The 27,775-nt window shown below is 44.1% G+C and overlaps 1 protein-coding gene across 1 annotated transcript in view; it reads right to left on the bottom strand.

Annotated features, from left to right (window-relative positions):
* Cobl (cordon-bleu WH2 repeat protein) overlaps positions 1–27,775 on the bottom strand; it is a 233,115-nt gene that overhangs the window by 11,435 nt on the left and 193,905 nt on the right. The window contains exons 10-14 of the mRNA XM_059275430.1: positions 20,776–21,085; positions 10,667–10,764; positions 7,553–9,447; positions 5,421–5,540; positions 4,062–4,325 (exon numbers count right to left, since the gene is read on the bottom strand). Coding sequence (XP_059131413.1) covers positions 4,062–4,325; positions 5,421–5,540; positions 7,553–9,447; positions 10,667–10,764; positions 20,776–21,085 — 2,687 coding nt within the window. The remainder of the gene's footprint in view (positions 1–4,061; positions 4,326–5,420; positions 5,541–7,552; positions 9,448–10,666; positions 10,765–20,775; positions 21,086–27,775) is intronic.

Genomic DNA, 27,775 nt, shown 5'->3' with positions numbered 1-27,775 from the left:
GAATAGAGCAGGAGCTTGTTATGCCCTCTGTGTGGGGTGGGGTGGGGTGGGGATTCTAACCAAGTCCTTCAGTTATTCTGAAAGGTTACTTCTCCCTTTTTGTGTCTCTGTGGCACAGTGCTTTTTGTAGGCACAATGAGGCTTCATTCAGCTGTCTACTCTGAATGGCTCTCCCAGTGCCAGCATCCTGGAAGGGGCTACTGCAGGCTTAGGGAACGAAGCACTGCCACGTGCATGTTTACACATACACACAGAGAGAAGGAAGCAAGGTGTGCATTCCAGGCCCCTTGACACAATTCCTTTCACACAGATCTGCTAAGGCAGCTGGATGCACAAGGTTGTTTTTACCTTTGCTGTGAATGAAGGACTGAAAGAAGGAGGAAGCTATCACTGGGAGGTGGTTGTGCACTGAAACCTATCTTTGAGAAGAGGAGACATCCTAGGAAGAAACCTGAGTGGTTAGAGCAGAGACGCACGTGCCCTCATATGGAACCAGAAGCAAATCAGGCAGCTGGGAGCTGCAATGGCAGCAGTCAACAGCCAGAGACTTGGACCACTCACACCATGAAGGCGACTATGATCACTGTGAAAAACAATGATGTCATCTTGAAGATCATTATTCTTTCTCCCTCAAGCTGACCATTCTGTATCATGGGCAGCACCTTCCCAATGAGACCCGAGTCACAGTAGGGTGAACAACCATCCGACTTTGCCTGGCATGGTCAGTTTTTTTTTTTTTTTTTTGTTCTTAAAGTTCTAAATCTTGGGGAAGTCTCCCACCCCAAAATCTGAGCTGAGAAAGGGCTTTCTCAGGGGGCAAGAAGCACCCTGCAATGTACATGGCAGCTTTTCTCCAAATCCTGGAGAGCCAGAGCCAAGGGCCCATCTGAGTAGGAAGTTACACTGAACACCCAGGTGTGAAGAGCCACATAGATGCCTCACTGTAGAGAGCCCTGCCCAGGCTGCAAAAGCCACAGGCTTACTGGATTTTCCTCAAGGTCAGCTGGATCAAAGAGAGGAAGGAAGCTAAAGAAAGAGAGGGAAAGCCCCTGTGTTGACACTCCTGAGCCATCATAGCCCACGGGCCACACAGCAGGAGAGCACCATCTGATCAGCATTTTGGAACCATTACCTGAATTGTGAACATTTCCACTAAGGCCCAGATCCAGTGCTCTACAGAAAGTTGCAGGAGGAAGGCAAACCAGAGGCCACAAAGGTGGGGGAATGCCCCTAGGGACCAGCACCTGCCCAGGAGAGGGCGGTGTAGCTCATGAGTACCTGCACACCCACACACCCACCAGAGGGCCTGGGAAGGGCTGCTCAGGAGCGTGTGTCATCCTGCCCTGGCTTCCTAAGCCATGTTCTGCAGCAGGTAGCAGAGGTCATCTGGGTACAATATTGACAGAGTGACAAGAACTCGTTCAGTGTCATCTTGCCCCACATCACCCAGGACCCAACTGTAAGACCCAAATCACCTTGTAAACAAACATGCCATATAAATCCTTAAACACTGACTGACCCATACTTTCCAGAGTGGAGAAGGAGAACCCAAGAGCTAAGTCAATCCAAGAAATAATCAAAACTTGGTGTTGTGGATTCCACTTAAGCAGCTGACCGAAAGCTGAGATCATGTGGGAAATCACAGCTGCGTCTCCTACTCTGGCCAGAACATTTTAGCTGTGATGACCTTTCCTCCACGCATGCCTGGGGTGCACACTGGCCAACCTCCTCCTCACCTCCAAACCTTCAGCTGGCCATGTCTACTGCAGGCTTTTTCATTCTCTGCCCTTCATTTCTGCCCCTTCCTTTCCAAATCACTTAGTCTCTTTTTTCAGACTCTTTTAATCTTGTTTCTTTTATCTTCCTGCGAAGCAGAGGAAACCGGTCTCAGAGAAAGCAAGGCTGAGTTTTCAATTTGGAGACTACCACTTGTTAGTTGAATAGCCTCGGCTTTTGGCTTCTCTCGACACAGAATCCTTTTCATCATAGCAGGATAAAGTGGCAGCTATTTTGAAAAGCTCCAACTATTGGCCAGTGAGATGTGTGTAAATATTGAGAGCAAGCGTGTGCACATAGCCTTTATGGCAGCAGTTCCCTCTTCACAGAGCCCCCATGGGTACTTAGAACTGTGGAGTGTACCAGAGCCTGTGGACTATGCTTTCAACTAGACCCACACATCTATGAGTATGAAAAGTTTATATTACATATTAGGCACAGGGAGACATTAACAACTATAATACTAATGCCCATTTGCTATAATGAAAGTAATTTATAATTCATCAATTGTTAATTCCTGGAAATTTCCACTTAATATTTTTAAACCATGGTTGACTAGCTCACTGAAATGGTTGGAAGAGAAGCCTCCAATAGGTTATACTCAGCGTTTTTCAGAATATATCAGAGCAGTGAACAAGACATATAATTACCCCAAATCTTACAGCAAAGTCCCTTTGTAGACAGTTGAACTCAGCTGACATATGGATTCTAAAGTCTGAAAAGTCTGATTCAGGATTCAGATGTTGCCTATAGACTTTTTTTTTTTTGCTTAAAAACATGATTTTAGGAGCTCAGAAACAAAGTCTGATGATGGTCTTCACTAAATTACTTAGGACTTCTCCAAAGAGGTTCAGAGCTACTGGCTCTGGTACTCAGGCTCTGGGAAATGGCTGTCTGGGGTCCAGAGGGGCCTCAGAGCTGTACTTAGTCATCTTCATCTGACTTCCATGAGTCCATCTCAACCATTCATGACACAAGTTCAGAAATACACCAGGTCCATAGACATGGGAAAACAGAAGGGCCCAAATAAAGCTCCCATGCCCTTCCTGAGGATTTGCTTGAAGCTTGTCATGCTCCAGTGCTGGGGGATAGGGACCTGTAGCAGGCGTTGCCTCCAATGGAGATGGCTTACATCCTTGATAGGAAATGTCACTTCTTATCTGGAGTCACACCTGCAGAGCCATTGCCCTCAAAACAGGACAAGCCCAGGGAGGTGGGGCTAACCAGGGATCTGAACCTAATGGATGCCTGAGGGAGCTTAGAAAATTGTCACTCGGGGGGCCCATGAGGCTCTGACACAGCAAAAGAGCTAGTAGCCTATGGGTGCCCATGGAGGGAAAGACAGATTTTCTCAGCCACATGTCCTAGGGACCTTTCCTTTCTTCTGACTCATTAGGCTTCTAATCGGGGAAACAAGGAGATCTGTCTGTCTTATTCATGGCAAGAGCAGCCTTATATGAAAGGGACCCAGCCTTGGCTTCATGGGTAACCTGCTTTCCTTAGAGGATACGGCCTGGGCAACAAGTACCCTTTGTGCTAAGTCCAGTCCATGTCTGACTAAGCCAAGGGACTTGGATTCTCTAGCCTTGTATGTTTAACATACGAAGTAAAGATTAACTTTCTACCAACCTCTTCAGGGACAGCACAATTTCGGATGCAGAAATGATCTCTTAGAAAATCTAAAACACCCTAGGCTTTCCTGTTATTAGCATAACGTTCCATATCCAGGAGGCATGTGCAACCACAGAAGTCAGTGAATTCATAGGACGGTCTGGAGCTGAAACAGAGCTCAGAAGCCAGGTGGAGTTTTTAACTGCTTCAGGAGCCTGAGTTTTCTACAGTGTCTAGGTGGGAAGTAGATAAGAAGGCCTGCATTATACTGTACAAAGAGACCTGGGCGGGCGGGGGAGGGGGAGAAAAAAGTGTACGCTCTGTTGGGAGACTTTGAATTCACTAAGAGCTACGCTTTATGCTGGCAGACGAAGGTAGGTAGGGGAAGACAGCTGATGGCATCACAGACTAAGGGTGCTGCATTCCCAGAAGGAGTTCCAGCGAGCACACTGTGGATTCTCACTCAGCCTGTCCCTGCACTAGCGCTGATTTGGGGTTAGGAGGGGGACAGAAGAGGGTTTGGCTTAAATATTGCCACACGGGCAGCAGGTGGTATGTAGAGCTGGCTTTCTCCTGAGTCCGCTCTTCTTTGCCCAGCCCTCGGTGGTGCCCTCCAGAAGCGGGGCTACACAGTCAGCTTTGCCTCCAGTTCTGTTACCCCTACCAACGCTCACCTTTCTCAGCCTTGCAGCTCCTGTGCCCGAGCGGATGGCGTCCATCAAGGCTTGCCTGGCATCCACCGTGTTGCTGAGGGTGCCTGTGCTGAACCTAGAAGCCGTTATGGGGGCTGACGGAGCCTGGGGGGCTGTAGGGGGTGGTGGTGGCAGGACAGGTGGGGGTGGAAGGCCATGATCTTCTTGCTGAGCTTTGTCCAAACCTGGGGCTAAGAGCGCAGCATCTCGGAAGTTCTGGAGCTCCTCAGAGGCAAGGGATGACACCTAACGAGACAGTTAAGTGATTACTAGAGTGAGTGCTCATGGACCCCATCTCATCTGCGACACCCCATGGTGATTGGGTTGACACTTTCAGGGGTGATGAGATCATAAATATGGAACTACCATGAACAGAATCAGTACCCTGTAAAAGAGACCCCAGAGAGTCCCGTGAACCTTCTGTCACGTGAAGCCTTGGTGTGAAGATACACTGAACTAGACAGACAACCAAATGAATCATCAACTCTGCAGCTGCCATGATCTTTGACTTCTAGCTTCCAGAACTGTAGGAAATACACCTGCGTTGTTTCTAAGCCAGCCAGTCTATGGTGCTTTGTTGCAGCAGCCTGCCAGACTCAGTTACCATTTGTGTAAAGGTCCTTTCCAAGAATACAGCACACAGCTACCCATCTCACAGCGAACCTCAAACAGCTCCTTAATGATGAATCACAAGAAACCAACATCTGTCTGCTGATGACTTATACACATATCCCTGTGCTCTTCCAAAGCATGGCCCATGGGAACCAAGTATGGCAGGAGTACTCTCTAGTCACTCAACTTTCCTTCACATGTGAGAAACAGAAGCCAGACATACAAACTTGAACAACGAGGGCTGAGGGTTGATAGTCACTAAGACCACAGGGGAAATGTCCACGTCACATCATTTCTTAAATCCCATGTATGACAGCTATGGGTGCGCTGTCTAGCCCCTAAACTCAATTAATACTTTGCCGGTAGTTGTGCATGTTCAGGGATAGCTTCACACAGCAGCCTCATTCTGTGAGGGTAGGCAGTGGCCTGGTTTTCCTAGCCCGAGATCATGATGAGTGTGTGAGAGAATTTGGAAAGTGTTAGTGTACAGGGCAGGCTTGCAGAAAAGGCAGGAGGATGCCAGTGGTCTCTCACTTTCTACGAGCAGCAGCTTTGACCGCTGCCTGGATTCGGGAGACAATGTGCTGAGCGAGCAGAGTCTGCAGCTCTGACGGTGACTGCCATCTAGTCAGAGTGATGGAAACTTGGTGGTCCTGGCCTAGGTTGCTGGGGAGAAGGACAGGCAAGTTTCTGAACCTGTTATATATACAGGGAGACCCTTTCCCTTACCTTCCTCAGGCTGAGAGTCCCGCTATGGCCCCGAATGGCTGCCAGAAGGGCGGATCGCTCGCTCTCTGTCTCCGTGTAGGATGGTTTCTTTGGCCTTCCTTCTGAGGTGTGTTCTGCAGTCTAGAATATTAACAAGGTCAACATATTCCACTCTGACAATAAGGAAAGGCTTACTCCAAATCAGTGGAGGCCTATAGCATACATTCCATTCACTCTGTCTGCCTAAAGGTGCACTCAGAAGGTCCCAGAAACGCTTTCAACTTAGCCACAGTATCGCATAACCATTTGATTGTCTAGTTTCATCACATTCAAAAACTTTACATAACCATTCATCACATTTGTAGAGCAGGCTTTGAGCTAGACTATGATGCCCAAATGTAGGCTGATGTAAATGTTCTGAGCACGTGCAGAGTTCAGTGCATTGAGGCTTTTTCAGCTTAGGAGATCTTCAACTTTCTATGAGCTACCATGACAGCTATCTGGGAATCAAAAGCTATAGATTTGGGGTTGCATCAAATGTTGGCTTTCACTATGAGACTATTCTTGCTATTCTCCCAGCTTTCCCTAACTGGCAATGTTGTAAATCTTGTAAATCTACTGAAAGCTTGTAAACCTGGATGGGAATGTTAGTGGGTGACACTGGGCCAGAGCATTTAGACTCACCCTACCATGTTTCAACTGAAAAAACACAGAAAATAACTCATTATTAGCACTGGTTTAGTAATAACATTTTGATGTATTAAATGAGCTGATATGGAGAAGGATCACAAAATTCTTGTGTTTTTTTTTTAACTGTAGAATGGCAATACCATCACATAATGTTTCAGTCAACAGTATACCACACTGATGACAACAGACTACCCAGACTGAAAAGAGCTGAAATATTCCTGTCTCTCAGGGACACTGTAGCCATACTATTGTCCTACTGCAATGACTTTTGCAGGTTTTTGGGGTGATGCTAGTATAGGCAAGCCTATGCACTGTACTGGTAGACATGCATGGGTATGGCACACAGTTATATATAGCTATAACCCTGGATTATGACACAGGTGACCGTGTGACTGTATTATGCATTCACTATACTATAGGTTCTATGGTTATTTTGGCATGGACAATGACCTTTAGGATATGGTTTTACTCCTTTATCTACTTCCAAAATGATGAGGCCTGCTATTAGATCAGTAGCATCCTTTTCATCTCCTGATGATTACAATTGATGTAACGAGAAGTCCCTGTTGAGTGCTGGCCTGTTGCCATGTAGGCTTGTGCGACACCTCACGATGGTCACACAACAATGAATCCAGACTGCCATGCCATTCTCAGAATGTGTAGCTGTGTTGATCAATCGGAAAGACCCTGCCTGAGTCTTACTCTCTCCGAGTGTCAAGATGTTCTCCAGGAGCTCATGAAAGGCACAGTCCTCAGCCTGTTACCACTGGAAGCTGGTGGAGACTTTAGGAGGTGGTACCTGGTAGGAGGTCCAAGGTCACTGGAAGAAGGTCCTTGAAGGGGATGGTGGGATACTTGTCTCTTTCGCCTCCCTGGTTATGAGGTGAGCATTTGATCTCACCATACTCTGTTGCTTTGCCACAGGCTCAAAAGCAATAAGCTAACTGACCATGAACTAAAACCTCCAAACTGTGAGCCAAGACAAACCTTTCCTTTTTCTAAGTTTTTCAGGTACTTGGTTATGATAATACAAAGCTGACAAGAGTGCTTCCAGACCAGAGTATAGTCGCACACCCTGGCCTCCCTATTACTCTGGCCCAGAGGATGGATATTTATTGATTTGACATCTTTTCCCTTGCACTGCTGGAGCCTGACAAGATAAAGCCCATTGGCCTCTCTAGTGCTTTTATTTAAATGCTTTGAAAGCAGGAGACAGAACATAGTTAAAATGAAACCTGCAAACTAGCAGCTCTGTCTTTGCAGTCTTTCCTCCAGTCCCATTCTCAAGATCTACAACAGGGATGAAAGGCCTGCCCAGGTGCTCCCTGCACCCAACCCCGATGCCCACCACTGCACCCAACCACGATGCCCACCACATTCACCATGCTCCCTGCACCCAACCCCTGATGCCCACCACATTCACTGTGCTCCCTGCACCCAACCCCGATGCCCACCACATTCACCTTGCGGAGCTTGTCCCTCCCTCCTGATGAGTGGATAGCTTCCATTAGGGCACTATGCAGAGATGTGTCTTTTGGAACTGGCCTTTGAACAACAGGCTTGAATTTTTTCTTTGGCCCAAAAATGCTGGATGGTAGAGCATCATCTGTGTCTTGAACATCTGTAGTTAACGGACTAGGCTTTTCCTCTGTCTGTAAGATGATGTAGCTAGTAGGGCTAGACTCTTTTGGACAGTGAGGAGGCTCACAATTTCCTGAGGCCCGTGCAGAACCATTCATCAGTATCCTCCCAGAGTCACGGGCCTCTGCCAAGAGTGGAGGGGGCGGGTGCGGGTGCGTCCTGTCCGGTGCCCGTGTGGGGTTAGATGTTGAGCTTGTCTTTTGGTTACTTGTAGTTTGCTTTTCATTGAAACCACAGCTTGGTCCCACAGAAACACGATCCCTCTGGGAAGATCTGACTGGGAGGAAATTGGAGTTTCTGTGGACGGCAGCAGGACAGTCTTGAGTAGCTGGCTTCCCATACGGGCTGCTGACCCCTACCCTGGGATGGTCTCCTGCTGGCACATGCACACCAGGGTTGCTGGAAAGGCAGACAGAGCCCTGGTTTGTATCAGGCTCATGCTGCCGTGCCTCTGAGCATTGGTTGGGAGCTGCATCGTCTTTCCCAGTGGGAGGTGGTCTAACCAGCTTTGCTTCTTCATGACCCCTTTCAGCAGTCTTCTTATGTGGTCTCACCACATCAGCATGGACTCTTGGAGGCCCCATCTTCTTGGCAATAGCAGAGGCCACGTACTGGCTGGATGTTCTTCTCTGAGGCTTGAGGAATGTGACTTCTGCGGGGTTAGCTGCTGGCACTTTCACATGACAAGAGACTGCTGAACGTGGCCGGCTTCTCTCTTCCTCCAGGTGGGCCCCATATTCCTGTGGGGCAGGCTGTTGCTGGGGAGTGGGCGTTGTGAAGGTTGCCTTCAGTCCATTTTCCTGCTGTGGTTTTGCTAGTGTGGTAGCGGTGGTGGTGGTGGAGGGAGCGCTTTTGGCTGTACACTCCGCTGGCCCATTCAGGTATTTTTCCATTGAGTTACGCCTCCAGAACTCTTTGACTTTTCCAATAGGTTGTGCATCTGTTTCGACAACAGCTGATGACCGGGATATGGTCCTGCTCCCATTCATGTGTGGACTCACCAGATTCCCTAGTTCATCAATCTTAATGGCACCAGTGGAGAGGGACACATCCCTGTCATAATACTTCATCTCTGATTTGGGAGGGACAATTTTATATGTAGTGAGGCCATACTTGAGTCCATAGCTTCCCCCTGAGGCCTGGCCATGCTGAGACCATGGTGGTAGTGCTGAGATGGGGTTTTCCTCCTCACCATCTTTTTGATTCACTGGCAGTGAATTTACTCCGGGACCTGCCTGTGTCTTCTGGCTGTGAGTAGATCCATGCCCCTTGCCTTTATCCTTCGCTTTTAGGTCATCTATAAAAAGCTTTGAAACAAATGAAGTACCTCTGGGATCTCTTTCAACCAGATTCTCATCTTCAGAAGTACTGGCTAAGGTTGATGACTGATTTCTCTTTCTGATATCTGGGGCAGGAGGGGAGGGGTCAGGCTCTTTTCTATTTGTCCTTACATAGGGCTGGCTATGCTCAGTCTGAAGTGGGGACAGGTGAGATCTTTGGCTGGCAACGCCCTCTGTGTTAAAAGTAGCCGCACTGTTGCTTCTACTGGGGAACAGTCCTGAGTCAACAGGCTCATCAGAAACCTCCCCAATAAATGTAATTGGGATGTCATCCATGCCATTATCAGGGATTATGGCTTCTTGCAGACTGTGGTTAGACACACCATTTATGGAGCTGGTTAGAGAGCTGGTATCTGTTTCATAATTTTCTTCCATTCCTGCAGCAAAAGATAAACACAAGTTACCAATTGGTACCCTTTGTAGTATTTCCAGTGAGTTACTGCAAGCATGGCCAATCCTTTGATTTCCCCAGGGATTCCTACTGTGTTTTGTAAAGCATACATGTTAAGTGTTATCTTGATTTATAATCTACATCTGTCTGGAGCCAGAAGTGCAACTTTCACCATACAGCAAGGGAGCCATTTGCAGACCCATGATGTTTCAGGGTGAGATGTTTAGTCACCACATTTTGCCAAGTCGTCCAATTATAAAACAGATTCCTACATCTGAAATTCTGGAAAATGTCCTCAAGTGAACTGGGATTTTACCCTTCCTATTTCTCGTGTCTACTAGGAGCACAGCAAGATATGGAGAATGATTTGTTCTAGCTTTAATTTCTTAAAGAGAGAATAAGTAAGTTTTGGTGTCTTCAGAATTACACTGATTCTTCAAAGCACTAAATGATGGAGTGGGTCATGTGGTCACAGTGTGTGGGAGACTATATGGCTGGTTCAGATTCCCAGCTGTGTCAACCGAATACCAATGAGGAGACACGGAAAACTGAATTAGACAAAGACAGGGTCAGTTTTAATGTCTGTTTTATCCTTGTTGTGTTTTTCTAGTTTATTTCTGATGTGTGCCACGAAGAAAATAGTGCAGCTTTCTTTGTCTAAAGGAGTTCCTGCTTACTTACTGAAATTATTTGTACCTGCCTTGACCTTATAGTGCTATTTTCCAAGAAACATGTTAAAAGAACAGCAATGCCATGGGGCATTCCATGGTAAGGGTGTTTATCATGGACAAAAGATTGTGTATTTTGCACAACCAAGCAAGGAGGAGTTATAAGTTTTAATAGACAGCTGCTTCTCTTTGTGCCATCTAGGGCTTCCCTACCTCATTTTGGTATTCTGGATGTTTCTATCTTTAATGTGTGTAGACTGATACTTAACACTCTAAAGCAGTATTGCTTGTCACATACTTTAACAACTACTGAGATGCTTTCTTAATATTGCTTGGAGCCCTGACAAAAAGCAGTCCATCAAGAACAGCCCTCACCTGAGAGAGGAGTTTAGCCCTTACATACAGGCAAAACACATCCAAAACAAGCTGCAATCCCAAGACTTCTTTCTTGTGGAGTCATACCAAAGTACTCAGAAAAAGTGCCTTCCTGTAAGGTCATACAGGATGCTATCAAAGTAGGAGGCTTGTGGCTGTTACCTTCCAGGTCTCCATCAAGTTCTGCCAGGGTTTGATGGAAGTGTCCAGTAATGAATAGGTCTTCATCATCATTTGGAGGCATGGTGACTTTCTCGTTTCTAAGGAAGACCAAAGAGAAAAGAAGAGTGCTTATTTTCCTAGTACTGACTATAATTTAGTCCTCTTTTCCAGAAAGTTCAGTTCATATTCAAGGCTAAGTAGTCCTACATTCACTAGACCACTGCTGTCCTTGGAACTACACAGATTTGCATGGGTGATGTGTGTATACTATATAAAGCGTGTACGTTACACATGTAGTACCAGATATGTTTGGAGTGTTATGTTCATATTAGCCCCAAAATGTTATCAACACCCGAACTCCATGTAGATGGAATGAGGTCCCCATGTCTTCATTCTGCTACACCAGACAGGTAAACATGCTGGTAGGTCTCGTGTACATATCTGAGTTGCATTGCGCCTGGCATTCTAAGAAGTGAGGCACCTGATGACCAGCTGTTTGTCATGATGCCAGGGCCGTGTCTCTCTGCTAGACTCTAAACTGTCAGCCTGTTCCTGAACATCTGCATCATGAACATCTGTCCGTGAACATCAGTGTCCCTCAGGCTGCAGTCATGTAGGCTTCAGGCTCTGGCACAGGACACTTTCGAACTTCCTATGCTGTCAGAGAGAATCTAAGAGCAGAGCACGTATGGGGAGCATTCAGAAGTCCTTCGATTTTGCCTCCCCCCTGTGCTGCCTCTCTGCAGTGAATCATCTGCAAGGTTTGGAAAGGGAGGAACAACTCGTTTCTCTACAATAAGGGGCTTTCATACTGTCTGATGTGTTTCTTTTCCATCACATTATTGCATCTTAGTTCCTGCACGGGGCAGAAGATGCGAGTTATGGGGGCTTGGGAAACCTGATTGTGTCCCACACGGCGGCGAACTACCTTTGGATTCTTTTTATTGTAACCATAAAGACCGTGACAAGAGAGACAGAAAACATTTAGCCCACTGGAATAGTAGAAAAGCTCCCATTCTTGGCTTTCCCTGTGGCTTCCTTCCTGGAGGTCTTTCAGAGGGAGGCTCCAGAAGATGGCATGCCTCTGTGCTAGAGAGGCAGCTTTGGCCTGCTGGACCCCAAAAGGAGATTAGTTGTATAAATCACCTTATTACAACCCTCACAAATGATTTACAAGGTAAGTGGTGTCGTCATTGTCGTTGTGCAGATAGGAAACTGTAGAGAGAGACCAACTGGCATGTGCAAGGTCACATAGCATTCAAAGCCAGGTGCACCTGCTCCAAAGCTCGAGTAAGGGTAGGCTGCATTGATCAGGTGGCCCAGCCACGTCTAGGGTCAAGAGAGACAATGTGGCCTGCTGTGGCACAGGGCATCCTAAGATATGTCATCCTGCTGCTCAGGAGAGGGAGGTCATAATTTATTTGCGTCACGGGGACAATGGCATATGTGAGACAAATGCTGCCAAACCAATTTGAAAGCTGCCTCTGCGAGGGCCTTTGCCTCTGTTTTCCTATTGTGCAGAAAACACAGACATGTCTAGGGCAATTGTCCGTCTTCAGTGAGAGCTGAAGGTTCCTTTCCGCTGATTGTTAAAATTGAGGACCAATTTCCATCATTGCTAATCAGGCCCAGATAATGATGCATGAAATGTGCCTTGTACAATCCTCACTTACGCAGCAAAATTTTTATTCTAATAAATGAGTCTTTCTTTCTTCGTGACTATGTCCATTTGGGAGCCAGGAAGTAGCTTCAGGATCAGTCTCCGCTAATGTCCTCTGACAGGCTAGACAAAAGGGGCTGGTTGGAGATGTGTGTGCATGCAGACCAATTACTCAGGACCACAAGAGGTGCCCAACTGTCCTTCCCACTGCTTTGCTTTTGGCCTTTAATTGTTTCAATGCAGTCTACTAAAGCTGTTTCTCTCCCAGGGAATGTGATGGAAAAAAATAAATTCAAATATTTACTAGAATACATGGCAGAGGAAAATATGGAAATTTCCAGGCAAAATGGTATTTGACATATAAAACAAATCAGTTTTTAGATTTATACTTGTGGTTTAGGATGCTTAAAGTCCAGCCAAAGAATATATACTAAAAATATATGTATATGTATACATATATTCACATATATATTCTTTTACATTAAGATATTTGTCTTCAAAGAATGTATGGTTCTATCACCCAGGAGACATTGAAAAGAAGATTATCAGTAAGAATTAAAACTAAATTCCACCAATTTATTCTAAACGTTAAACTAGGAAAGAAAGGAAACCACTTTGAACTAACGAAACCGCAATGAATATAAGACACGCATACCTGCTGCTGATTTTAAATGGAACACAATATGGAATCACATATCAACAAACAACACTTTATCTTTGTAAGGAAGCAATTCAACTGGAGGAGAAAATATAAATGCAACAGTATTCATTGTACTCTGTGAAGCAATCTAAAATATTCAGCTGCAAGGAGAGCTGTCTCCACTGTAAAGGGCAATAAAATCAGTAATTCTGACATCAGAGAGCCTGTGGAGAAATACAGTCCAATCAGTAACCATGACAATCAGAGAGCCTATGGAGAAACACGGCCTAATGCTGCTTCTAGCACAATGCATGAGAAAAAAAAACAACAAACCAAGACACAGAACTATATATAGGGTAACTGTGACGACAAACACCACAAACGCCTGTGGACAAGGGTGGGCTAGGAATGAGCCGCAGTGTGCCGTACTGAAAAGGAGGATTTGCAGGGGCTGTTTACCACCAGTGCCTTGTGTGATCAAGTAATTGTTTAAAGTGCATGCTTACGTATTTGGGTGCTTTTATGTGCATGAATGTGGAAGTTTTGGAGATGGCCTCGCTCTAGAGTTCCCCATGTAGGCTAGACTGTCTGGTCAGTGAGCTATGGGGATCCTCCTGGCTCTGCCTCCATTGTGCCAGAAATAAAAACACATGCCATCATACTGGGCTTTTTTTTTTTTTTTAAATGTAGGTTCTGGAGATTGGACTCAGTTCTTCATGATCATATGACAAGCTCTTTACTGACCTATTTCCCAAGACTGATGAGCCTATTTTAATGTGCAAAATTTAAACTGTTTTCAGACTGTTTTCAGTTAACGATTCTTTTTTGTTGTAAAAGAGTTTAAATGTTTTTCACATGAATGGTATGGCAAGGCCGTCTTTCCTACAGGAGCCTACTGGTCCCAAGATCTCACTGGCCATCCATCAGGGAGAAGACTACAGTCAGTTCGGAGCAGCCTCAGTCCTTCACCAAACTCCTACCACCCAGGAGAAGTCTCAACTGCTCTAGCTATTAGTAGCTCAGTTCTAGGTGTATTGGCTTTCTTAGCTAGTTTCTTCCCTGCATCCAGACCAACTGTCGTGCTCAAGTCCGAGGTTCCATACTACTAAAGCTACTCCTTCTCCCAGGTCTTCTTTCCCCTGACCAGTCCCTTTCCTCTTCCTGCCTCATATAGACTTACAGACTTCCCTCTCCACCCACTGATGCTGGCACCCAGTCTTAGACCCTGCCAGCACACCTCTATTCTCCCATGGTCCTGGCCTTGCTCCCTGGCACTTGGATGTGATTTGTGCCCTTAGGGTCATAGTTATTTGGGGACGAGTAGACATATGCCAGCAGTAGCCAACCTGGGTGACTTACGGAATGCAGGAAAGTCTAACCATTGCCAGGCCCTTGGCTTAGGTTTCTTACAAAGCTGCCAAGTCCCTTCACTCTCTGAGCAAGGTAGCAATGGGTCCCTTTCACTGCTTCTTCAGCTTGCCCTACTTTTGATGTACCTCAAGGATTGCTATTTTCTGAGCCTGAGCTTTTGCATGAAGGGTTATCTAGTCAAGATCAATGCCAATGTCCAATTGACCAATTTTGTTTTCCTGTCTAAGATTTCTGGGGTTAGAGATCTAGTGGCATTTGCTTTTCCTCCATAGCCATTCTCCATTGTTGCAGAGGGTTACACTGAAGCATGAGACTGCCATTCCTCTTTGGAACTTACCTGGACTCAATCATGGGGCCTGAAGAGTAGCTTCCTGGGCTTACAGGAAAGCACAAGGCATGCAGCACTGAATGCATAGTGGGCAGAGAGCAATGCATCTGCTGACACGAAGCACGGATGTTTCTTTCCCAGGCTCCCCCTCCCCCGACAATGACCAAATCTTTAGATAGAGTTCTTATTGGCAGTTTATTGTGGCTGAAGACCAAGAAAACTGAAAGCAGACAAACATTGAGTGGGCATTTTGCTATCAGCCTGCACATGTTGAATAAACACAGCCAGAGCTATTTTCTCACACAGAACTGGAGGTGATGACTGTGGAGAATGCGATAATGTTCATGCTATTGCTGCATAAGGTATGAGGGACAAGCAAAGAGCACCGGGGACTTCCAAACCCATCTGTCTAGGAGGCTCATCTGCCTCATATGCCTTCCCTTTGGGAGCTCAGAGTGGAGCTAGAGGGTATGCCTCTTATCCAGCTGTGGCAGCTTTGGCCCAGCTTGGCCTCAGCACTTGTTTTTGTAGCTCCAGGCAGATGAGAATAGGGAATTGTCCTGTCTATTCAGTGCCAGGACAAATGGGAGCTTGGTGAGATTTTTCTTTCCATTTGCTTTTAGAAAAGAAAAGGTGAACAGCATGATTCTGACTCATCTCAAATCATAAGATATTCGCAGTGCATTGTTATGCTTCTTTTTGATTTGGCTGAGTTTCTCCAAGAGATGTATGCGATTGTGAACAACGTCTACGAGGAAAATCATGATGTTTTCAGAGAGTAGTGTAATTTGTTTATGGAGACCAAAGCAACCCTGCTACTGCAAAATGATAAGGGCAGCCTGAGAGTAGGTAGCCTGGGAAACTGGATGACTGCTGCACATGCTCACTGCAGCTGTAAGCATTCTCCCGGTGATAAGGCTTCAGACTGTGACACTAGTGTTTAATACATGGGGTAGGGGGGTCATATGTGTAATTTTACATCTTCTTGCAATCCTATTTTAAAGGAGAGAAGTGAATGCAATTTTAATTGCTTTAATTTTAGCTTTATGTACACATGTGATTAAAACATTTGTACACGGTGCACTAGAATTGATGAATATTTTAGACATACAAATTATTTCAACTTGGACAGCCATGTGGCAAGTACTTAGCAGCTAATATGACTAGTGGCTATAGTAGAGTCCAGCACTCAATATTTTTCTATAGTATTGGAGATCACATCAGGGCCTTATGTATACAAGGCAAGCACTCTACCAAATGAGTACTGTCCTCAACGTTTCCCACATTCCTGTGTGTTCTGATACTCCTTAGAAGGACTGTACAACATATAACATGCTTTTCACTGTTCCTGTAGCTACTGTGCTGATGGTCACGAATACTCAGGGTTCTACATGGTCATGGTGTTGTTTATAAATGCTCCTGTGGTCACATGGTTTCTGGACTCCAGGTATTATGGCCTGAGCTACATGAATGACTTCTGAAACTTTTGTGGCCACAGTTGCTGGAGTTCTAGTTTAGGGATCCAGAGGCTGGATGATGTAGAATCTAGGGCCCAAGTTCTTTTCCAGTCTCCGTCCACATGCAAGGCTACTTGGGAACACATGCTCTGCAAGTGGGGGAAGAATTTCTCTCAAACTGTAATTATGAACCTCACTGCTACCATCCTACCATTTACCAACAAGCTGGGGCTAGGAAGGTCCTTGGAAAGTTTCCAGGTAGAGAGTGGGGCAATGGATGAGGGTGGGAGAGGGGAACCCTCTTCACCGCAGAAACTACACTTCTCTTCACACATATACACTATTTAAAAAAATCCTCTGAAAATTCCATACATGTAATGACATGTTCTGACCATTTTCACCCCATCCCTCCTCTCATCCTCTTCACAGTTCTGCTGAACCCTTCTTCCCAAGAAGTCACCTCCGCTCTCACGTGTCTTGCTTTTACCATCATTCGTGATCCACCGAGCTGAACGAGGTTAGTTAGTATGAATATGGATGGATGCTTGTTTATTAGACTGTGAGCAACCTACCAGTAGCTACAGCACTGAGAAAAGTGACTTCCCTTTCTCCCCAGCAACTGTCACTTGTCAACAACTCCTGATAATGTGAGAGGGGTGAGGCCTCATGGCCCCTCCTCTCAGCATGATGGATGGTGGACAGGCCCCATTTTGTGCAGGTCTTTTGTTAAGTACCTGCAGCCGCTGTGAGTTCATGGGTCCAGTGGCCATGCCACGTACCGCAGATGGTGTTTCACGGCATCCTCCCCATCCTCTGGCTCTTACATTACCATCTTTTGAAATGCCGAAGGGATACTGTATTTTCTACTTTGGGAGGCTCTCCATGTGACTGCATGTGGGGACACAGTTAAGAAAAACCCCAAGCCACACAGTCATCTCTCTGATTCACATTTTACAGCATTTTTGCCTAACTGAAGCTCCCCACAGGAACCTTAGAACTCAGAGTTTCATGATGCTGATGTGTAGACAGACGAAGTGCCTGCTGACAGCCAGATGGTTCTGGGGATCCACTGTTCAGCAACATTGTTAGCTCTTAGTCTTCTTGGGGTGGGAGAGACAACCTCCCCTCTGCTTCTCCCTTCTCTCACTATTATTTCTACTGAAAAAAAAAAAAGATGTTCTAGTTTGAAGAGGAGGCAGACAAGCAGAGCTGGAAATGATCATAAAGATTATCCAAAGAATCCTGTTTCTCTTATTCCTCCATGAACTGTAAATGATAGCAACAGCAACAATAATAGTATCAGGCACCACTTTTGAAGGCTAACAACATGCTAGTCACTATCCTAAGAGGAAATGCTACATATCTCAATTTTACTGAGGAAGAAATAGAAGGCAGAAGGGAATGTGCAGGCCAAAGGCCCACTTTTGCCTGGCTATTCTTTAAGAACAAGGAATGGTGGCCTGGGTCCTCTCTAACAGAAAAGTGTAAGATACTTCTAAGTCCATCCAGCACGAATTGTAACCATTTTCCTAGGGCAAAGCTACTGGTGAAGCTCAAAGTGTCACTCAGAAGAAGGGACTGCCACCACAGGCATATTTCACCTGTGTGTGTGTCCACCTTTCGGCCAGAATTCCTCTTGTGAATTGATTTTGTGTACCAAGTTTAGAGGAAGACAATGGAAAGATGATGCCCCATTTTTTGGGTGCAGTTTGAATTCAGGGCAGTGAATAATTTGCAACTGGATCTAATCAAATGAGTTGATGGAAAAGCACCTCCCTTCTCAAACTGTACCACACACAATAAACTAGACTTATGGTCAACCATTCCCACTTGCTTTATTTATGTTAGAAGATAGGGTTTTTACGACTGAGGTCCTTAAACTTAAAGCCTAGGCTCCAGGAACACTGGGTGGTACTCATCAACACAAGCCAGCAATGAAGAAGCAGTCTCTATAGAGGCAATGGGCTAAGTCTCTACCCTCAGCCATGCCAAATCAAAGCAGCACCTCTACCACATGACTGCACAGTAGAAAAAAGATCGCTAGTAGCAGAGGGTGACCCCCACAGTCCTCTTGGATGGGTGCTTGGGAGAAACAGTAACATGCAAACCCAGGCAATCCATTCTCCCAAATACAGATGATATCAATAAGTAAAGACAAGAGAAAAGAGAAGCCAAGGAAAGCAGGACCTTTTGGGCTTTTATGGGTCATGATTTGTCTTTACGTGATGTTCAAACAGTATTTAGTGACTTCCTGAGGAACGGAGGTGTGGCAACAGAAGATCTCATGCTAGTAAAGTTGAAAGCCATAGATAATTCTTACCTCCCTAGTGACTGACCCCATACTTTCTGCATGTTGAGGGTATCTATGACAACTTCCTGGAATCCACTCTCATCCTAGAGTCCTGACCTTGCTTGTTATGGCAAAGGGTAACGTTTGGTGTCCTTAACCTTCTAGGGTCTAGCATTCAGAGGTGACAGAGAGGGACACAATATAGCCTGGTCTCATACTACCATTATGCCCCATGCAGGATGAACCCTTTTGGGAACACAAACAGCTATCTTAATATTAGTTCAGAAACTATTTATTGGATTGGAATTATTCTGGGTAGAGGAAGGAGTTTGGAATGACATCTGCATCTGCACTAAGTATGAACCCTGGTAGGAAAAAGATACTAAACAGAGTTTCCAAACAGTGCTTAAGGGAGCACCATCCTAAGTCCCACCCAGAGGCCTTTTGCAGGGGGTTGTATAAACCAGTGTCCTTGTCTGCAAGGTCTTTAAGATCTTCTAATAACCCACTGAGGCTAAGAGGCGAATATCATGGCTTCCCAGATATATCTGTACATGCTCTTATTCTGAATAGCTGTAGCAACATCTGAAAGTTTACAGATGGGCAATCAGGGTAAAAGTGCTTCTATAAGAGTCACAGAATAGTGAAGGTATCCCTATATATTTACTTAAGGGCACACCTGAGGACTGCCTACGATGAACTGCACACCTGTTTAGTCTGGCTGTGAATGCTCAAGTTACGTAACAGCATTTTACATTTGGGAGATGTGAAATGCAAATCTGGATGTCTGGCACACTTCAGACACCATCCACACAAGGTCTGTAACCTCCTTGCCACGTGATAACTAGATGTCCAGAAAAGGGCTAGCTTCAGGTGATGCCTGCAAGTCCTCTGCCCTCACTGTCTGCTCCCTTAACGATGGCCGTTGACCTCACCCCATGCCAGCTGCAGCACATGAGCTTCAACCCCTTCTTACACTATGGACATCGCCTACCATCCACCTGGCAACGCTCTGGATTTCGTACTTTGAAATACATACATGATATACCCGTGGGCTGAGAATGTATGATTTTTCAGCTGAGATACTTTCTGCCAAAAATTTTAACCTCCTCCAACCTACAGTTTTTCATTTCAGGAAAGGAGAGACCTGAGGTCATCTCTTGAGAGGATAACTTAGTGTCTCAGCCAGGGTTTGAGATCAGAGATAGTCATCATCTTCGCCCAGCTGACAAGGTGAACAAGGTCAGATAGAGGAAAGTGACAGGGACCAGTGTTGTTCAAAGTGGTCCAGAGTGATGTAGCTACTGAAACTTGTTGTCAAGTCAGGGAGGAAGTGGATCCTGGTAAAACAAAACAAAACAAAACAAAACAAAACAAAACAACAACAAAAACCCAGACTCTTATCACAACATGCCTGAAAAGGAACCACAGGTAGAGGAGCACCCTGGTGTAAGAAAGCAACAGAATTTCAGCCAATTAAGTCCTTGAGGTAATAGGAGGGGTCTCTTAAATATGCAGAGACTATATACATTTGGAAGGCCAGGACACATTCAATCATATGACACAGGAAATTATTGTACAATTTAAAATAACAAAATTAAATTCAATCTTCAGACTTAGAAACTGCTTATGGTCAAATAGCCAATGAAGAAGTTACTAATTTAAATATGGCAAGACATACAATTTAAAAAAACATAATAAAGTACACAAAAAACAATTCATAAAACATAAGATCAAATTGTTAGTAAACAGATTATATAATCAATCTTTACTATCCAAAGACTATAAATTGAGGACACTTGAGATGCTATTTGACACTCATGGGATCAGCAAAGCTTAGATGTCTACTAACCGCAAATACAGGGTACCACAGACACACTGATATTCCATGTAGTTGATGAATTTTTCTGATGACCTAATTTCTCCTCTGGAAAACTCTCTATATTACACAGTAACGTACATGTAGTTTGCTTATTGTTTCCAGCCCTGAAAACCTGGAATAACCTGAGTCCGTTAGTATGAAAGAGGACAAATACATGAATGGTCACTCTATGTGTTATCAAGGGTGACTTTTAACATTGTTGAGTAGAAAAGTAGATCACAGGATAGTGCCTTTGGATCCAGTGTCAAGGCACACCAAACATTCTAATGCATTGCTTATAAGCATCTTCATGTCTACACACAGCATGAAGACAGGACTAGAGATAACAAATTGCAAATTAGGGTGGGGACACATCCATGGAAGGCACATGGCACTGGGGTATCAATGATCATTATTTTGGGTCACCCTGACAAAAACGTCTTTCATTGAAAACTAGGAGGTGGGTATAGGTGGCTCCACCTCCAGCTATTCCATGACTCACCTTAGAATTGAGTTCCCAGAGCCATTTTTCCCCCATGATGGGCTCTTTTGGGGACCCAGTTCTGGAGTTCCAGCTAGATCCTGGTCGCTGCAGTCTTCCTGGTCTGTGGACCATTTATCCTTAGATCTCATGCTGTCTTGCTGTGAGTCCAGGGAGATGACATCTGAGGGGGAGCTCATCACCCCCGAGTCCTCGGTTGTATCCTCGGATGCAAAACAGCTGCCCACAGATGCTGTCTCCTCAGCCTCTGGTGGCACCTGTGAGACTCCTCCCATGCTGCAGTGGCTGCCAGGCCCCAGGGGCAGGCTCACTGGAGAGGACACACAAAGACAGGTCAACACAGGCCACTCAGGGTGTCATGCTTCCTAACATGGGCAACATCCCTTTGACTTATCTGAAATGTGTGATTCAGGCAGATTTATGTAAGGAAGACCCCCTGCCAAACCAATGGCATCCCCTGGAAACGTGACAAGGCCTTATGTGTATGCATAATTGACGTAAACATTCCCATAAAAATTGGGCACTTGATTAATTTTGTTTATTTATCTTTGTGGTGCTTGGGATTTAACCAGGGCATTGCACATGCTAAGGAAGGGCCCAACCAAGGAGCTACATCTTCAAACCCTTAATTAGTCTTTTAAACATGCATCCTCCAGGCAATTATGCTGATTAAATATTCAAGCTAGTGATAATGAAAGCAACTGTTTGTAGTCTGACTCTTAAAACAACTTCATATATATGCACACACACATATACACATATATGTATATAACAACAATTAATGAAAAAAAAACAGGGCCATGAACTTGAAACAAAGGAAGGAGGGGTATATAGCAGTGCTTGGAGGGAGGAAAGAGAAGGGAGAAATGAAGTAATTATAATTTTAAAAGAAATAACAAAAAGTGACTTCCTTAAACAAGCAAACAAAAACATTAAGAATAACTAGAAGTAAATCATTCTGGTATAGGGATTCTGACCAGCAGCCTCACAGAATGATGCTGGAAATGTGATCCTACATGTTCATGACATTCCTACTCAATGTTTGGACCTGTCTTCATTGTTAGACTTGAGATAAGTTTTTGTGTAAATAAGAGATGAGCTTGGAAGGGAAGGTAAAATTAAAAGGTATCAGAACTCAAGTACCAGTGGTTGATTGATGTCTGTGTGCATTAAGAAGAAACACACAGGGAGATTGTATGCAGAGCTGTGTGTGACTTTCTGTTGACTTTAGAGTTTGTCTCTGTTGAGACCTGATAGGGAACACGACAGTCATCCTGCTACTTGGAGACATGTTAAATATCACTAGTGAGAAGTCACCTTTCTCTCCTGGAGTATCAGAAAGCTCTGTGTATAGAGCTGGAGTTTGCAAGATAGCAGTTGACCACTCTCCACTAGTTGTACCCTAGGGTTGCAGTTGATTCAGTAGACACAGGCTCTAGATCTAAAGATTCGAGGCTAGAACCAGGTACTGTGTTCCAAAGTCAATCCCTTTTCCATAGCCCCTGGACTTTCGGTGTTGATGTGGGCTGTCGATGTGTGCAAGTGCACACTCCAATGATATTACTGTGCATTAATACAAGTCACACCCTACATCTCTAAACGTTATATCTCAGCAACTACTAACAGCATGTGCTCAATAAACTGGAGGAAAATCCCTTCATGTGTTGCTTTATATGAGATCTTGAACAATAAAAAACCATTAAAAATGAACACTTATCAGAACACAAATTTCACAGAAAGAGCTCAAGGCAAGTGGAGAACTACAGAGCGGGGTGGGAGAGGCACAAATGCAGAAGGCAATGCACTTAATTTCATAGCGCTGCTGAACAAGAGTTGTTGTTTCCATTCCTGGTTAGGCTATTCTGGAACTCAGCATCCTCCCGCCTCAGCCTCCTCAGTGCTGGGATGACAGGTGTGCAGCACCATGCCCAGCTGCAAGCCTTAACAGGACAGACTGAAGAACAAGCAGGACTATCTGTATTTGGTGGCTAGTGTAAACTTGACAAGATCCAGATCACCTAGGAGACAAACCTCAGGACATGACTCAGAAGGAATCTCTAGATTGGGTTAAGTAAAATAATTGAGGCAGGCAGACGACCTTAAGTGTGGGTGACATCATTCCATGGGCCATGGTGCTGGACTGGATAATAAAATAGCAAGATGAGCACCAACATTCATTTCTGTTTTCTGAGTTCTGATGCGAGACCAGATGACACCTGGGGCTACCGCTGCCATGTCTTCCCCACCACAATGGGCTACACACTCTAGAACTGTAAGCTAAAATCCATCCATCTTTCCTCCCTCCCTCCCTCCCTCCCTTTCTTCCATTGCCTTTTCAGGAATTTTACCACAGGCATGAGAAAAGTAACACACAGACTTCCATAGCCTGCAATTCTTGCTGCCCATGAGTTGGTGATAAGCTTTAAGATTCTTCTCTGCTCTCACGATAAAGCCTTGGAGTTGGTACCTATGTCCCTTACTCCTGGACTCCATCCCCACTTCGAACTCTGATCCTCTGAAGCTACCCAGTCAGACTCCAGGGAGAGTCTGCTCACTGCCATTCATTTCTCCCTCACCTTGACTTTATCGTTGCTCTTTTTGGTCCTAGGAATCAAACTCAGGTCCTCATGCTTGTGTAACAATCATTTTAATGACTATTAAATGAACTGTTTCTCTATTTCTTACCCACACTGTGATCTTTAATTTTTTTTTATCTATCTTCCCTTCCAAGCTCATGTCTTACATGTGTAAAATTGTCAACTAAAGTACACAGCACAGGATGAAAACGGACGTATAAAATTAGACAACCACCCTCAGTCCTCTTCTTGTTCATTTATACATGTCCTGAGAAAATCATCAGGGGAAAAATATCAAACCCCAAGTATCAATCTCGTCAAGGTAGACAATCCCTGATCTATGATGATTCACCTTAAAAATTCTCAAATCTAGTATGGTACAAAATAACAAATGTTCATTTGGAATGGCATTTTGAATCCCAATCACTGTTGGGGGTCCCTGCTGTGGTCCAAGGCTCTCTTGTGATGTTGCATAGCAACACTGAGTAACTGCTTCCAGTTAGCCACAGGCTAAGGAAGTGAACCACGGATACTCAACACCATATGGTGTTGACAAGCTTATACGCCAGTCAGATGTAGCAAACCCATTTCCACTTCTAATGCTTCAAATTTCCTTATGTTCCTCAAGATGAAATCTATCAGTCAAGGAGAATCTATACTTACAACGGATTCTGTTTTTGTTTTGATCAATAAAAGGAAAATCATATATCATATTCTTTTTTTCCCACTAGTCATCAAGAAGAGTCCTTAAGAGTTGATTTCACCCGGGTGCTAGGGAAGTTCCCAGAAATCCACAAGGATGACCTTACCTTAGAGAGGGTGCCTGAACTAGTCTACCCTAGTAATCAGATTGGTGAATACCCTAACTGTCATCACAGAGCCTTCATCCAGTAATTGATGGAAGCAGCCATGCACCAGGCGGAGCTTCAAGAGTCCAGTCAAAAAGAGAGAAGAGGGATTCTATGAGCAAGGGGCATCAAGATCATGATGGGGAGATGTACAAAGACAACCAAACCAAACTAGTGGGAACTCATGAACTGTGGACCAATAGCTGCGGAGCCTCCATGAGACTGGACTAGGCCCTCTACATAGGCAAGACAATTATGTAGCTTGATCTGCTTAAGGGGCCCTCTGGCAGTGGGATCAAGATCCATCCCTAGGATGTGAACGGGCTTTTTGGAGCCCACTGCCTATGATGGGACAACTTACACAGCCTTGGTGCAGGGGGAGGGGCTTGGACCTGCCTCAACTGAGTGTATCAGGCTCTGCTGACTCCTCACAGGAGGTCTTGTCTTGGAGGAGGTGGGAAGGAGGGGGTGGGAGCTGGGGGGCGGGAGGAGCGAAGGGAGGGGATCTGTGGTTGGTATGTAAAATGAATAGAAAATATCTTAATTAAAAAAAAAGAGTTGATATCACTAAATTTATATGGCCTAGATTAAAAAGAAAAAAAATATTTCTATGTCCCACACTAAGACTTGTGGGTTCCATATCCAATACAGAGCTGGCAACTAATGTTTGTCTTTCATCTCAACGTACATTATCTTAGTTCTTTATACGATATGTCCTGGGAACAAAGAGAAAATAAGGCAAATGCTCCTCATGTAGTCATGCAAATTCACACGATGCATTCTAGTATGTTTTTCTGTATCTCCTGAGTAATTCTAAACAACCACACTCCCCTTTCCTTTTTAAAGCAACACTTGAAAAATTACCATCATGAATTCAAGTGATTACAACAAGTTGCAACAGTTCTACTGTACTGTAAACATTAGTGTTTTCATATAAATGTTTCATTAATTAAAAATTGCAATCCAAAGACTACTTACTATATTTTCATGATCAGCTCCTTCCATAGAAAAATGAACAAAAAATTCCTCCTCTAATAGGCAGGGCTTTAGGCCACATCTCTTCCTCCCTGAATTAATTTCCATTCTATAGCCCAATAAAATCTTATTTTAACTGAATATACTTTTTGTGCAAAATATATTTTAAACAAATTTTTCTGTAAAATATGTTTATAAGTGAAAGATAAATTTTTATATCTTTTCATTGTAAGGCAATACTATTAAATTCTTTTGTGTGTGCACCGACTTCCTGCCACAATGATTAGTAGTCAAGAGAATTAGCATAAATATCTCTTTTTTTTTCCTGAGACACTAGGCATCAACTTCAGGGTCTTGTATATTTTACACAAGCAATCTACCGCTGGGCTACACCCCCAGCTACATAAACACACTAAAAATGTTGACATTTTTTAAACAAAATGGTAAAATGCTGCAAATGAATCTTATATAATGAATCAAATTGAGGCTCTTTCTCCTCCATTCATTGCTTAGAAATGTCTGGATCCCTTATTGTTAAAATGAGACACAGTTTAGCATAAATTCAATTCATAACTTCCGGTTTTATCAGATATAAGCACCAAAAAAAGCAGAGGTGAAAGAAAGGAATTTTCTTATGGCTAAATCATTCCACTCAAATTTAAAAAGCTCTTCTTCTGTTACATGCCAAAAATAATAGACCTGTCACAAAAAATTATGCTTAATGATCTATAATTGGGCAGTATAGTTAGGTCTTTTATCAATTTGGTTGAAGAGAAGAACTGGAAATTCCTGATATTCAGAAGGATTTTTTTATCACTAGTGTTACATATCTGCTCAACCATATGTCAGTATCTCCACTGGTTTAGTTAGGTCCTGAGGGAAAGACTTGTCCACTGTAAGAAACTGCACCTTAGTGAGGTTCCCAGTGGTTAAGGAGAGTGTCTGTATTTGTAAGGGAGAAGAACCTTTGCCAAGCCTGGAACAGGGAAGGAGACATGGAATGATGCCGGAGTTCTTATTATAGCTGTTCTCAAAAAGGTAGAAAACTCCTGGAAAGTGCTCCTTTGGAAGTCCTGGAGATCTCTGATGGAAACATGACTGGTTAAAGCCACATAAAAGCCCAGTGTGGCAGCTGAAGATCTGAGGTGATGAAGTCCATAGAGATTGTCCAGGAAATGTAGTGAGTAGAACATTCCTCCTAAGTAGGGGAGTCAGGAAACTGACCACTGAGCCACATTTTGGAACAAACTTGTTGGAAGGTAGAGATGAACAGTCTGATGAGAGGTGGACAAAACCAAAGGCAGCTTGGGAAATGCTGGGTACTGCTGAGTGGCCAGGGCTCCAGTGTCTCATGTTACATTTATGACTGCATGTATACATATGTGCAAATAGGGAGGTGGGTTTAAGATTAGTCTTTGAGAGACCCTCTGCCATCAGTGCTGCATAGATAGTGCTCCAACTAGTGTCTGCAAATGCTGTGCTTTCTTTTCTTCTCATCAATTCTCACAGTTCTCATCAAGTGAAGTTGACTTATTACTCTTCAAAATTATATCCTCTTTATCTTGATAGAAACTGTTTAGTATCTCATATTAATGTCCTTGTCAATTAATTCACCCAGAGACACAGGCCTCTGAAGACCATCCCATGGTGAAGGTAGCAAATATAGGAAACTCAACCTAGATCATGGCCATGTTTAGGAAGAAAAGATGATGAAGACTTGGAAAGCATCAACAGACCAAGAAAATAGAGCTGGTTATCTTAAGAGTCAAATATTTTATTCTTTGTATCAACCTATCCTCATTCCTTCAGAGCATGAACTATGTCTAGTCCTAGAATCCTAATGTACCTATTAGAACCTCAGTCTGAGAAAATGCAACCTTACTTCATTATAAAACAGAGTTACATTTTCACTGCTGTTACCTTTTTCTATCCTAGTTTTCATTTTCTGGGTGAGTCTATTGCTCCCAAGAAACCCTAGCCACAGAAGGTAGTAAAGATGAAACAAAGCATGGGTAATGTGAAAAACATGAACATAATGACTAGTCCAATGATAGATATGTGTTTGAAGCTGGGAGCCTCAAAATCTCACAACCTCTCCATCAGAGCTATCGAGGAAGCTGGTTCCATTCATCTGTGAGAAATGGATTAGGAGTGAGTTCTTGATAAGTGCTGGCCATGATAACTGGCACATGGTTTTTCCACTGGTTGGAAAGAAGCATAGCCCCAAGAAAAATTTCAGTTCACAGAGCTATCATACATATGGTAAAGACTTACCTTGTAGAATTCCAAGTGATAAAAGCTAAACATTCTCTCTCTCTCTCTCTCTCTCTCTCTCTCTCTCTCTCTCTCTCTCTCTCTTTGACTAAGTCATTCAAGATATAGTTGTTTCTTAGAATGAAAGAGTTCTATCTAATGAATGTTTATATTTCTCTGACTGAAGATACACATATTTTCCAAGATGGTATTTCCACTGTAGAAACCTTTATTTTCAAAGGACAGTAATTTGACAGCCGCCCAACCTATGCCTTACCTTTCCCAGACTTATTTGTATTGCACGTGAGTATAATCCAATTCAGGATATGCTTGAGTGAACCTGGAGAA

Source organism: Peromyscus eremicus, chromosome 10, assembly GCF_949786415.1.
Source record: "Peromyscus eremicus chromosome 10, PerEre_H2_v1, whole genome shotgun sequence".
Classification (NCBI taxonomy): domain Eukaryota; kingdom Metazoa; phylum Chordata; class Mammalia; order Rodentia; family Cricetidae; genus Peromyscus; species Peromyscus eremicus.
Note: the sequence above shows the minus strand (reverse complement) of the source record. Positions and strands in the feature narration are given on the sequence as shown.